The sequence below is a fragment of the Chenopodium album genome, chromosome 18 (genome assembly GCF_948465745.1).
Source record: "Chenopodium album chromosome 18, dcCheAlbu1.1, whole genome shotgun sequence".
Lineage (NCBI taxonomy): Eukaryota > Viridiplantae > Streptophyta > Magnoliopsida > Caryophyllales > Amaranthaceae > Chenopodium > Chenopodium album.
Genome location: NC_137851.1, coordinates 28,146,128 through 28,161,025, shown reverse-complemented (window position 1 = coordinate 28,161,025; position 14,898 = coordinate 28,146,128). Strand labels below are relative to the sequence as shown.

The 14,898-nt window shown below is 34.8% G+C and overlaps 1 protein-coding gene across 1 annotated transcript; it reads left to right on the top strand.

The window, feature by feature from the left end:
- Positions 1 to 313: 313 nt before the first annotated feature.
- LOC145592346 (protein ORANGE, chloroplastic-like) lies at positions 314 to 13,368 on the top strand. The gene is made up of 8 exons (XM_081648792.1): positions 314 to 623; positions 3,182 to 3,296; positions 3,820 to 3,936; positions 4,096 to 4,182; positions 5,365 to 5,441; positions 8,728 to 8,855; positions 12,257 to 12,393; positions 12,961 to 13,368. The coding sequence occupies exons 1-8, from the start codon at positions 412 to 414 to the stop codon at positions 13,036 to 13,038; spliced, it is 951 nt and encodes a 316-aa protein (XP_081504918.1). The 5' UTR covers positions 314 to 411; the 3' UTR covers positions 13,039 to 13,368.
- The last annotated feature ends 1,530 nt before the right edge of the window (positions 13,369 to 14,898 follow it).

Here is a 14,898-nt window from a genome sequence, read left to right as displayed (position 1 = left end):
AATATAGTTCTTGTTTGTGTGTTTTTCACGGTATTTAAGAAATAAGAGGAAAAAGTGGATGAATTACATTAATAAAAGTGAAAAGTACAATTAAAGACAAAAGTAAGAGAGAGAAAGTTGGAAAAAAATACAAGGCATGTGTAAAATTCAAGTGTAATTTAGGAAATATAAGAACAACATTTTGAATTTCCAAAATAGGAAAACATGAACTATCATATGAGACGGGAGAATAATTCTTTTGAAAAAAGAAAAAAAGTCTTATGGTACAGTCAGCAACACTCGCAAACAGACAAGCATATGTTCTACTGTAGAGAAGAGAAATGCAACAACCACCACAGCTAACCTTTTAACATGAAGGAGTGGTGATCGGAGAAAGAAACGAAACGAAACGAAACTGGGCGCCACAAAAATATGCTTTGTTCAGGTCGGATATTGGCTTTTTCTCAGCCAACTTCTAAACCCTTGATTTATTACTACAATTACTCTTCATCTTCTTCCTCAAGATTCAATCGCAGAAACCTCCATTTCACTTCGACATGGCGCTGTTCATCTTCGTCGTCTATGGCTTCCGAATCCGGTCCTTCTTCTGCAGCCCCTGATTCCACTGACTCTTCTAGCTCTGCGTAATTCTCTCTTTTCGTCTCGTGTTTATATTTACTAACTAGTGAGTAGTCCGGGCGTTACCCAAGTTGCTAATTTTGAAGTTGAGCAACTGATAATTAATAGTTTGCTTGTGTTTTCAATAGTATAGTAATTTGTGTGCAATATTAGATCATAATTGATAGTATAGATTTATTTGTTTTTGTGTTTTTGTTAATTTTTGTTGTAAAATAGACATGGCAAATGATAGTGGACGGAATTTGTTCCACTCCGTAGACTTTAACCAACTAAGCTAATTGACTTCCGCTCATGTTTTCGTGAGTTAGAGAATAGTTTGAAGCTGTTTGATTTTTGTATTAGGTAATTCTGTTTATCATTAGGAATCAATGAGCTTGCTTAGCTTATTATATATTTTTTTATGATAATAGCAGGGTTGGGGTGTATTGACTTGCTATAATATTACTCTGACTCTTCATTTTACCTCAATTGGATACTTGGGACTCAGATATGGGTGGGACGCTTAGACACTGCAGATTAAAATCATGCAAATGTTATTTATTTATGTATTTATTTATTATCATAAGATGATGGCTGTGTTGTACACTTCTAGCTGAATCTGAGTAACATAGTTGATTTGTTTCGTACTTTAGGACTACGCTGATTGTATTGTGTACTTGAGGATATCAAGGTTGAAATTAGGTAAAAAGGTCATAAGGTGTAGAGTTACCGAAAATCCGAAATATTACTTCCATGTCAATATATAAGTTTCACTTGATATTGGTGGCCAAAACATGTTATTTTCAAAAAAAATTGTCCTAAGATGTATGAAGATGAAGTTATAATGTCTACACATATTTGTAGATATCACTGAATGATAATAGTGCCTTATTTTTGTTGAAGCACTTGATAGTCAAGAAGTCCTATAGTATGAGATGCAAGAAAAACGAGCCTGTCCTAGGACAAACAAGATGCTGAATTTACATGGACTTGTTGACAACTTGACATATTGAAATTACTACAAACATATCTTGGTGTTAAATGTGTCTGTACTCTTTTTGTCCGAGCAACTTTATGGTTGTAAACACTTAAAAACTCCACATCCAGGTATATTTTGTATCCAAAGGGTATTTGGAATCCAATGATCCTAAAGTGGGTGAAATATTAGTAAGAACCATGTATCCCGATAAACTCAATGCTATGATTAACTGAAGGATCAGTTACACCACCATGCTTAAAGTGCTGTATGTCAACAAATTTTAAATAGCAATGACAGGGGAGAAATCTGCATTTTGCATTGTAAGTAGCTACTATATTGCTTTTTTTTTTTTTGGGGAGCAGGCCAGAAGTTCTTATGTCAAATTGCCATTATGGTGATTGCCCTCACTGAAAGAAGTGTTGAAATTTTCTGAAATACGGGTATTTTTAATTTATGTACTTGGAGGAAGACTATGCATCAAGATGTATTCTGCAATGTTTTCCTAGTAGTGATGGTGAAATTCTTCCCCTAATAATCAGGGAAAAAAAGGAAATCCTTAGATTTTGGTGTATTAATCAATCTTTATATGAATCCTCCGCCTATAATGTTCAAGATGACAAGCCAGAGGGTTTAGACTTCAGACATATTTGTATGAAAATGGAAGTAACTAGTTCGCTGAACTATGACAGTATTAACACCATAATAAGTTGGCACTGCAAAATGGAAAGGGAGAAACTTTGATGTTACCTGATTTATGGTTATTCTTTCGGGGTTTTTTGTGATTCCCTCTAGATACTGGTCGCGCTCTCGGACAGATGGGCTCGGACACCCGCAAAACAACGAATATTCCGTTTATAGGAATATTCGCCTCCGACGATCAAGTTAGTGATCGGAAAGGAAAAACTAGATAGAGAAAGTAGTGAGAAGTTGAAGCTCTTAATGCTCTTTTTTATGTTATGTCACAATCCACCCATCCCATCATAAATGATTGGGGTATTTATAGGGGTGAGAAGTTCTGCCCCTTTAGAGTTAGTGACCTAGGATGGCGTGCTCTGATTGGCGGCGCAATCAGGAGAGGACACGTGTCCCCTTGGGGTGCCGTTTTGCGGCTTTCTCGGGAATTGGGCCTCCTGATGTAAGGAGACATTCTCTCATTTAGGTGCTCTTTGTATTGGCCATGTGTCATCTTCCTATAGGTACACGTGTCGCCCTAAAATTTGGGCCACGTGTCACTATGGGATTAGACCACGTGTTGGGGGTATTTTTACCCTAAACAGTTATAGTCTATATGCTTACCTTGCTTAAATAAGGATATTTCATGTATTCTATTAAGTATTGTATGCATTATTGACCTTATGTGTAGGAGGTCACTGGGTTTGGCTACACTGGCAGGAGTCTAGCTGAGAAGCAAACAGATAATTAGTTTTACGTGCTTGTTTAAAATGGAATCCCTTAGTTTGATTTGCTATGTTTCTATACTTCCTGTCTAATGCGTAGTTTTATGTAGATAATGACTTGGTGATACGCAGCACTCAACTAACAAATAGGTTTCTTATTGTTATATTTTGAGGATAGGTAGATTTTAATAGTTATGCTCTTTTGCAGATTTTGTATTATAGAAGGTCCTGAAACTGTTCAAGACTTTGCTAAAATGGAAATGCAAGAAATTCAAGATAATATTCGGAGTCGCCGAAATAAAATCTTCTTGCTTATGGAAGAGGTTAGTATAAAAATAGTTTATTGTTTAGTTTCAACTTACAACTTTGAGTACATGGTTCACATGTTTTTTTTTCAAGTTATAGTTCAGTGTGAAATACAAGGATATAGTTTCTTCTTCAAGTTTAGGTTCAATTTAGAAGTAGTGATAAAGCTAAAAAGGACCAAAAAGTTTTCTAACTTTGTAAAATTCTGAAGTATGAAGTATTGTCTTCTTCATAGTCTAGATAGTTTTTGGATTATTTAGAGGATCATTTTCCTGAATTGCTATGTGGTATTGTGTTCGGTGCATTATATCCTTGTCCTCAACTGTTGTACTCACAATATTTCATTAATGAGAGAGTGAGGGATAGCTCAGTTAGTAAGAGCTTCCCTCCCAATTCCAGGGGTCCTGTGATCAAAAATCATGACCCATCCTTGAGGCTCTGTAAATAACAAAAAAAATAAAATACTAAATAATACAGTTTTTTTTGTACCATTTTTGTTCTATGAAAGTATCTCACTTCTTCAAAATCTTTGTCTTATAGCTTCGTAGGCTAAGGATACAACAGCGGATCAAAAGTGCTGAGCTAGGTATCTCAAAGGAGGATCAAGAAAATGAACTACCAAGCTTCCCGTCATTTATCCCATTTTTGCCTCCTCTGGTAAGTTTTCTGGTGATTTGTAGGATATTTTCAATCATGTCATTACTGCATACTTGTTTCTCTGTATATGACATCTGTTGGTTCCTTGATTTGGTTTGTGATTATTCCTTGTTTCCAGTTATCATTATTGTCTACTTAATATCATTCATCCACTTTCAGAGCTCAACTAATCTCAAACAATACTATGCCACTTGTTTCTCCCTTATCGCTGGCATTATGATTTTCGGAGGCTTTCTGGCACCTACAGTAAGTATTCTAGCTCAATTGTGACTTCTACTGCAGCAACATAATTTTTATTGGCCTGTTTTTGTCCCTATTGTTTTATTAGCTTCGTCAGGTCTACAATTGGCTATAGATTTCTCAGTTGAATGCTTTTTTGTCATCAGGCCTGTAAATACATTTTTTAAAATCTGTGGCTATATGCATTTTGTGCACATTGTATTTATTTATTTATTTATTTATTTATTTTTTTCTTTTGGGAGTCCCCTGTTTCTTGTCTGCTAAGGAACGGGCTTATGGGCAAGGTGATCCCCTCTTGAAAACTCCCTAGGTATTGTGTTAGGAATCCCAAACTCCAATTTAGTTTTGCTGAAACACTGGTATCATTCCTCAGTTTTCCCCTTCACAGTCTCCCTCCACTACTCTGATATCACTTAATTCTTGAGGATATGGAGACAGTAGCCAAGTTTCATCCAGAGATCCTGGTAGTTGACTTTCAAATAAAGGTTGAATCTGCTAGGACTTGAAATAAAACAGAGAATACCAGAGAAAAACAGAGAAGAATATATCTAAGTAACCGATATTTGTATTTTGTATTGAAGATCAGTGTAATCAACAATACAATTTCCCTTCTTCGAGCGGAAGGAAATCTCTCCCAAAGTGTATACTACAATATTTTCACATAACTTCCCACCTAGCATTCCTCCTATTTATTACAAGATTCCTCTCAACAAAGTAACAGACTTAGGGAAATAATAAACTAGCAGTAAATTACTAAATTGCCCAAGATGCTAACAAACTCCATAACTGAATACTCCAGCTCATCCATCAAGTTGATGCTGAACCGGGGGTTTAACCTTCCTGCGAGCATATGTAAATTGTATATAAGGCCTGGACTGATTGTTGGGCCGGTTCCTTGCAGAATCTTCTATAAAATGCTGTTATAAGTGAATCTTAGTATTTTGGTATAACCACAACCAAAAAGTTTATATTCCAATACCGAGGCATATTTCTAAATCCTTATGGATTTAGTTAATAACTTAACATAATACTATCACGATCAAGTTTTCTATTTCTTGACTGAGTCATACTTTGAATGTATAAATTAAGTTGGCACTAGACAACACACGGGAGTGTTCTAAAAATCTCTTGTACAATATTCTTGTTTTTGAACTGAGGCCAACCCCTAATTCTACAGTTTTGCTGCAGTTAGAGCTTAAATTAGGATTGGGGGGAACATCATATGAAGATTTCATCAAGAGTATGCATTTGCCAATGCAGTTGAGGTATGAGTGTCACCTTTCTTGCCTCTTATAGTACATTAGCCCCTTTACATATCTTTGCTTTCTTACTTAGATATGCAATATGCTTATCCACTGATAGAAAATTGCTTATGTATTAATTGTTTGATTTCTTCTCATTATTAATTATTTCTTTTAAGAAGAGATCAAGCTTTGCATTCTTGAATCGTAAACAGTAAACAAGCACAGGTTTTAAAGAAATATAAGGACTAAAATCTTGGTAGATGGACGTGATTTTAAAAAAGGAAAGGGTGGAATAATTTATGGATAGTTCATAGTAATATAGAGTGTTGCCCAAAAATAAAGAGAAGGTCTTTCCTAGCCACGACTAGAATATGAACACAAGTTGCCACAAGTGTTGTTTGGGTTTATCAAAACCCCTAAAGTAAGAACTCACTTTTAAATTAACCAAATCTGAATTTGTTCATAATACACTTTAATATAGGCCTTAGGCATGCTTACATTTCGTGTAAGATTCTCAAATAAAACCCCATACATTCTCTTCACAACCGTTTCATCAATTATAGAAAAGGAAACTAAGAGTGACTTGTTCAAAGAAATGTTAAGTCTTCAACTCTTCAACAGCCGGCCTATCATTACAACTTCACTGGGAAAAAAAATTCAAAAGTCTTCAACTTTTCAACCTGTTCAATGAATCCCAATGAGAAACTCTTGAATTTCATAAAGCACCACCAGCCATATCTTCTTTAGTTTCATGTCTTAAATGAGAAAAGACAACCCATATGAACTAACTAAATACATACATAAAAATAACAGCAACACTGATTATAATAAAGTTACAAATTTGTAAGCAAGCACTTAAGTAGTCCAAATATGACAGCTTGAAAACGCTTGTTTATTAATTTTGTCATGTGACTAAGAAGTAAGAACACTTATCTAATTAAGATTACGGCTTGAGGGCATGAGATTTTTTTGTCCTTAACCATCCTGTTGTGTATGGATGACATTTTTGGTGTCTTATTATTATTATTATTATTATTAGTATTTTTTTTCATCTATATTTATATCTATACTTTTATATTAAAAAAATGGTACCAAAGGAAGTCTACGTGCCATATGGCACTCTCCATCACTCATTGGTTTTCATTCTATGTCATCAACTTGCATATAATAATTTGCAAATCTTGTCTATACAAGATTCGAACATGTAATCTAAAGTTTTTAAACTAGATGTCTTACTACTAACTTATGTCACATTTCATGTTGTTGTTTTTCTTTCTTTTTTTTGGCAAACAAAAGATTAAAAGGTAATGAAGGACAATATGACGAATAATAATTAACTAAGATAAGGTTAAGTCATGAACTAATGTATAATTGCTATATCCATGTAATGACCGGGGGCTTTGCCCGGACCCAAGTACTAGTTACCCGTCAATAATATGTATTTAGTGGTCTACAAAATCCATATATATCATTTCTGCAACAAGTGTAAATAGTGTTCCTGGTAAAGATGTAAAAGAAACCAGCAAATGAAATATGCCACGGCAGCTTGTGGGTTATCATGCATGAAAGTGTATGGATCATATACACTTTGTAATAAAGGATGAGTTAATCAATGCGCAAAGAAGGTATAAAAGCACAATGAGGGATATGCCTCAAGCTAGTTCCATTCGGGTGTGAGACACTATGCCTTTACCACCTTGTAGACAATGGTACAGAAGCAGGTATATCTTCTAAGTTGCAACAGAAAAAGAAGGAAGAGAAAATGCTCAATATTGTACAACTCACCAGTGACTGATCTCTAAGATCAATCATGCCCCTCTACTTTCATCTTACTGTTTTTAATCATTATTTTTAACTATTTGATACCTTCAAGTGTATGATTAGCTTGAATTTATACGGTGGTTGTAACAAGATTGTGTTATTGAACAACCTTGATTGTTTTTTACTAATTATTTTTTTCAAATATCAGTCTTAATTTACATAGGGTTGTAACAAATCTATACCTTAGATTGCGCCAACCAAAGAATGATTAATAGTGAAAAAAGGTCTGGCCCACCTTAAAAAAAACACGGAAGTTATTCTGCCACTTCCTATCTACTGCTAGCTCACAAATTTACTTTGATCTTCTCCTCGTTCTTTATAGTCCCTTTTTTTTTTTGTTCTATCCCTCTGTTTTGTCCTGCAGTTCTCTTCTTTTGCCTCCCCTTTGTTTTAAATCCTTCGTTGCTTGGCAAGATGTCCAATTGGAGTTCTAAAAGTATCTAATAATCAGGCCGTGAACAATTGAGGGAAAGAGAAATGTTAAATCTTGTAATCTTTGTTAAAGAGTGAACCAAAATTATTGTTAATATCTGCTAGTGAAGCTATTCAGTTATTTGCGAGTTTTCCTAGTTGAAACTTAATAAGACATGGACAAAGTGGGGAGTTTGCGGATTTAATCACCACAAAGTGTCAAAATCACTAGGATGTGAATCTTCTCCGCACCCCCCCCCCCCCCTCTCTTCTTCTTCCCTAAAAAATATAGATTCTACTGTAAATATGTTATAGTAAAGAATAGTTTGCAAAAACAGTACTGTTTTTCCAAAATTTGCCATCCTCTACCTCTCCTGTTAGCTACTCCAAGTAGCAAGATTAATGGAGTTGCAATTTCAAAATCCAATTGTGTAAATGTTTTATCTGCCTTAAGGATGGTTTCAGGCTAGTAGATCATAGGTTTATACTTTGTTGTGATCATGATAGATGTATTGGAGTATTATTCTGATGTGTCTTTCCACTTTTCATTAAAATTTCAACCAAGAGACGTAAACTTGTGCAAGTGTCTTGCTTTACCTACCTGACCTCTTAACACAAAAGTTTAGCTTCATCAGCGTCTCCTAGATTGCTTTTCATCGTCAGTTAACTTGTAATTGCACATTGTCCTTATAACTTCATTTATAATTTGCTACTGGATAACTGGGTATAAACCTTGAGAAATATTAGATAAACAATGATTGACAGATCTATTCTGGGTACGTCTAGGAGGGATGGTGCACTTCTTGGCTTCTTTAAATGTCCCAAGCAACAGTGTACAAAAGAATTTTCATCTGTTTTTGTTTAATCATGATGTATTTTTATAAGGCTTTACCGCTTGTCATATAATTGATTTATTCTCTCTCTCTCTCTCTTTTATATTTATTTATCATTAATTTTTTAAAATTTCTGTAGTCAAATGGCCTTGCTTCTATTAGTTTCTAAACATGTTTCTGTAGTATAGCATGGTTAAGCTGGAGATGTAATTATCTTGTTACTGTTATCTTGCAAAATGCAGTCAGGTAGACCCCATAGTAGCTTCATTTTCAGGGGGAGCTGTCGGTGTGATCTCAGCATTAATGGTAGTTGAAATAAACAATGTAAAGCAACAAGAACATAAGAGATGTAAATACTGCCTTGGAACTGGTGGGTATTTTCTTTTCTATATGTCATCATGTGGTCGACTTAAATTTTTTATTGCTTCAAAACTCAAAAGTTTCTTGCAAATGCTATTAATTGATCTGTGCTAGTCTGCTAGACATTCTTCTGATATGTTTCTGTGTCTTTTCTGTTTGTGTGTTTGTAATGCATACCAAGAATCTTGTTGGTGGCTGATACAATAATAAAAACAATCTAATTTCAGACTCCAACAAAACAGGGTGTGGAATGAATTTAAGTGTAATACACTCTACAGAGATCAAAGTAGTAAAACCTAAAATTCATTTGTAAGGAAATATATCATAGAAATCTAACCAGAAGTTTAACTTTTTTATGGGGAGCTGTGACCGCTATCACAACAATAAGGCACATTTTTGGTACAACAACCTGGAATTGTATGAAAGAGAACCTGTACCAAGGAGGTATGAGTGAGAATGCCTTTGATGTGGATTTAAACCCCTTAAATTAATAAAGAATCTAAAATCACACAATAAGAATAAAGCTTCGTTCTTGATAAGAAATTCGAACTAAAAACGATTGAAAGTAACCGGATATGACCTTGAAAACGACCACTCTTGGAACGAATTCAATGCCTAATCAAAATACTTAGACTACTCCTAGAACTAAGTATTTTGATGAACAAATCTTAGACTACTCCTAGAACTAAGAATTGCACGTTCAAATTATCAAAACAACTCCTTGAATTGAAAAATAGCAAGAAAACGTTTAAGCAAAGCTAAACAATTTTTATTGAAATTAATCTGATTTTCTATGTCTCTAAGAGCCACGAAATACCCCTATTTATAGACTAAAAATAAGCTAATTACATCCATACAAGGATTAGGACAAACCCCTAACTTTGCCCCCCAAGTATCCTAACTAGAATAGGAAACTACTTCTAATTAGAATAGGAAAACTAAAACTAATCCTAAACAAACTTTACTTAATTAACTAAAAACTTTCCTAATATACTTAGGAAGTTTTATAGCAACTAAATAATCAGAAAATAAACCTTATCCTAAGTGCTTAAACCAAGAAAAACCCTTTCAAGTGAAAGGTAAAAACTTGCAAGCAAAACTCTAAAAAATAAACTAAGTATAAATTTTCATCCAGTTCTTATCACCGCCGGAAAACCACCTCACGCGCTGCCCCATGTCTCACGCGCCGACTATGGTTGAAGCTGGGTTCAAGGCGGTTCCGGGAAGGTGGCGCGTGGCCCTTGGAGTGGCGCGCGGCCTTCGCAATTGCCGTCGGAAGTAAATCGCACAATTTCCTCTTCCTTGATGATCAAGCTTCCTTCTTTCCCAATTGATCTATTGGACCTTTCCTTGTTTATTTCTTTCTTTGGGCAGCCTATAATGAAGCTATTTGGACCTTCTAAAAGTGTCTTGGGCCCTTCAAAAGAATTAGCCTCTTGATTCACATTAGCCTTGTGTTGCTATATTCTTGGAATAGGTTCTGTATCTTATTCTTTCGTTCTAGTTGAATCAAAATTCTGAAATATAATTTAACATTTGTTTTTGTCCATATTTTTCTTGTCCATTTTTTTCTTTACTGATGTTTTGACTTTTGGTACATGAAAAGAAATATAAATATAATTAAGCATAAGTTATTTTTGTCCTTTTCGGTAAGGTCAAAAAAGTATTAGTAGAGGAACGGAAAGTGATAATCATCACAGGTAAATTCCAGTCGCAGTGGGAATTTTTGACATTTTTCAAATCCAGATAGTGTTTCAAGTGTGATAACATTGAATAAAAACCAAACAATAAATATATAGTGAGAAATAAATCATAGGAGGAGCGCTAAACCCCATTTGGTTTGTGGGTTGTATTTGGAACTGTAAAGGATACTTCTAAAAGAAACTAGAGTTGAGAAAGGCTCTCAACTTCAGGTATATGAGACTGCTTCTTTCTTCCACAAGAGTGAATGGAAAGTACAGTTTGCTTTAAGAGGTAAAGTTCTATGCAGGGCTTCGTAATTATTTTTTTTCTTTTGTTGGCTGTTTGACTCTTATAATTTCTATTAGACATGATATTCCGAACTGTTATAGTAGTGTTTCAATTCCCAGCCATGAGACATGAACCATGGCAATGGGCCTAAATTGCTTTCTTGTTGGTGATCTATTTGGAAACAAAACAGCCACCTTGATATAGTGTATTCCTAGAAGGTTAGTCAATCAATGAAATGTTTTGGTGGTAAAGGGGTGGTCTACGGTTTACTAAAGCTGGTTGGATGCTGTAGTACTTTCATGTTATGTGTTTGACGCATCTTTTACAGAGGAAAATTATGAGTTATGATAGTTGCAAAACTAATATGATCTGAAGCCGGAGTAGAATTGTGTAATGTATTGGCCACTATTGTGCTTATACTTCTTTCCAATATATCAAGTGACACTGTCTAGATTGAATGCTAATGAAGCCAATATAAGACAACATATGCTATATATCAGGAGTGCCAGTTTCGCGAAGAAGGTTTTGGCTGGTATTCATTTTTGAAGTCTAGAAACTTTTGTTGTTTGACTTAACACCAACAAAAAGCTACTCCCTCCGTTTCTTATTAGTTGCTTCACTTGAAAAATTGAGGACTCCGGGCAATTTTTAGAGATGAGAGAGATACATAGAAAGAAAAAAGTAGACCCATGTGTTTGGAGAGAGATAGGGAGAGTTTATTAATTATAAAAGAAAAGTGATACATCTAAATTGAACTTCCTTTTTTTAGAAAGTGATGCATCTTCAAAAATAGAGGAAGTAATTACTATTGATTTCTTCTTAAAGGTGGTCGCTGTGGTAAGTGTTAAGCTCATCGCAAGAGAACTAATTTTTCAGGTGTCACATCATGTGCTCATCCTATGATCTAGACAGGGTCCGAGTTATTGAACTTTTCCCATTCTCCATATGCCTTTCAGTTCAAAGAGAGAAGATTAAGAAAAAGGCTTAGGATTTCTGTTCTTGAATTATGATATAGATTTCTGATGAGAAAAATAAAATTATGATGTAATTATAATTTCAGAAATGAAGGTATAAGCTTGCATGATCATGTGTGCTATGCTTTGTGACAGAAGTATGATAGACGGGTAATAGACCTGTCTTTCTCTATTTGGGATGTGTCCTGTGTAATAAAGTAGTGTATAAAATATATACGTATAAGTAATTGGTTTTTTTTTTTTTCCTTATTTTTTTTTACAAGGTCAGTAAAAGACTGCATATTTATGTTTTTCCACCTATTATCTTATCAAACTTTACTTTGTTTGAATGTATGAACGAAACTATTATAGAGAAATTAGTTGTTATAATACTTGTATTATGTACGCTATTTAATTTAACTTGCACTGCAAATGATGTTCAATGTTTTTAATATTGTTATTTTCTATTTGTGATTACTTTATGAAGGTTACTTAGCATGTGCTCGCTGTTCGAACACTGGATCTCTTGTTCTTATTGAGCCTGTTGCTACAGTTTATGGCAGTGATCAACCTCTTTCACCACCAAAGACTGAGAGATGTTCAAATTGTTCAGGATCCGGAAAGGTTAGTTTTAGACTTAGACATTGTATGCGTATAGGCTATCAAAATTCAAATATAACTTATTTTACTTTGGCTATCTGTCTTATTCGGTGTTTAATACTGTTTATACAACAAACCTAAGCTTAATTATTTATGGAAAAGTTTTGTGTGTAACAGCTATGCGATATCTTGTAGTGAAACTGGAATCACTAGATTGACTCATTTTGTTTTAGGGTTGACAACTTGACACCTAACTTTTTAGGGGGATTGGGAGACAATCTTAGCCAAGACTAGCTCATAAGTCTTAACTTAAATAGTTTATTAGCCTTGTGCTGACTACGATAACATATCATTGTCTGGACGGATGATACTTAATAGAAGAGTACAATCAGTATGGATTGGCTTGGTAATGTACAAGAACGGGATATTCTGGCTGACTCAAAGAATTGATGAACATCTCTCATGAAATTGAGCAATCTTTTTACCACTATATTTTGCTTACTTTGCTCCATATCAGTTATGTTGATAATGTTATACTTCTTTGATTTTACAATAGTGACTTTTGGAGTCTAACTGTGAATTGGCTTGTAGGTCATGTGCCCTACTTGTCTCTGTACAGGAATGGCAATGGCTAGTGAGCATGACCCAAGGATTGATCCATTTGATTAGAGGTACTGTAACACATATTAAGTTCTCTGTGTGCATCTATATCACTATGTCGTGTTGTAAAAACTTGTACATATATTGTCCTAGTGACTACTTTGTCTAAGCCTTGTATGAGTCCTTTGATCATTGCAATTAGAAATTCTTATGTGGAAAAACTCTCATTTTTGTTCTTGATAAATGTTGTGTGGCCACATATATTGTATCACAGATTCACAGGTTACTGGTTACCGATTTTTATATCGGACTATATGTTTTGTAATTTTATAAGCTGTGTAGCTTGGAACAAAGCTTTCCATATCTTTCCTAAGACAATTACACTAACTCTTTGCAGAATTGGTAGCAAGGCATAGCTCTTGTGCGTTGATTGTTCTCCCTTTCAGTTAAAATATGCGACACACTCTAACGCTCTTGATATGTTTTTATGAGGGTCTATAACTCGTGTAGGAAGTAGTGGAGTGTTTTATACGGTGTCCAAAGGAAAAGTTCTCTAAGAAAAATGGCAAGGTCGATGGACAATGCTACAATGTATCTTGGATTTTTCAGCTTCAAGTAGTTAGCAAAAAAGGAAGAAGTATGGAGTTTTAAAACTATTACATGGACTCCTTTCAAAAATATATATATATATATATATATATATATATATATATATATATATATATATATAAACTATTACATGGACTGGTTGACGGGTTGTACGACTTTTATTCATGTTAAGATGTGGTTTAGCCTCATGAATCGATTATTCGTTCAATGTCATCATCTAATATCAAGAGATACATGGAGAGCATACTACTACGGACTTTTTGGGATGGCAATTCAATTCAAGTTTGATTCGATTCAAAGGAAAAAATCAATTTGGATCTGTTTATTAATAGTCGGAATGCAAATCCACTAAAATAGATCCGAATCCGAATAGGGGGCGGATCGACTTGGGCCTTTCGCAAAGACTGATCTAGTATGACGTGAATCTGAATACTAGCAATTATAAGTATATCACACATTATTTATTAAAAAAAAAAAAACATTTGGATCAATAAAATGTCTAAATAAAAATGCTAAAAATATTCGTTGGACCAATTGGATTCAGATTTGGATCTGAGTCCAAGGTTCGATCACAAAACAGATTGGATTCGTATTTAGCCCCATCCAATCCAAATCTAATCTGTTGTCAATCATACGTATTATATTAGTGAGGTTAAAACTAGTATTTAAGACCCTGTTTACTTCACCTTATGTTTGCCCAATTACTTAACTGAAATTATTTTTATTAAATTAAAATTATTTTTGCTCAACTTATATTATTTTTAGTGAATTGAAATCTTGTACTTCCTCAGTTTTTATTAGAGCTGGTTGTTTCGGGTGATTTTGTGATTTTCTCCTGAGACACTGGTCACGTTCTCTTGACAAAGTAGACTCGGACACCTGCAAAACACGAATATTCCGCGCGACGGAATATTCGCCTCCGACGGTTAAGTTAGTAACTTGAAATCGGAAAAGCTAGAGAGAGAAAGTAGAGAGAAGTTGGAGCTAATTCTTGCTCTATTAAATGATATGTCTTAATCCACCTTTCCCATCATAAATGATTGGGGTATTTATAGGGGTGGGGATTTGAGCTTTTTAGGGTTTGTACCCTAGAATGACGTTTTCTGATTAGCGGCGCAATCAGGTAGGACATGTGTCCTTGGGAAGCGCCGTTTTGCGGCTTTCTCGAGATGGGCCTCCTGATGTAAGGAGGCCCCTTTTCTCTCTAATTCAGGTGCCCGTAATTGGGTTTGCTTACGTGGTAACTTCCTATAGTGACACGTGTCGCCTTTTGATTGGGCCACGTGTCACTAGGGGGGATTGGCCCACGTTTTGGGGTAA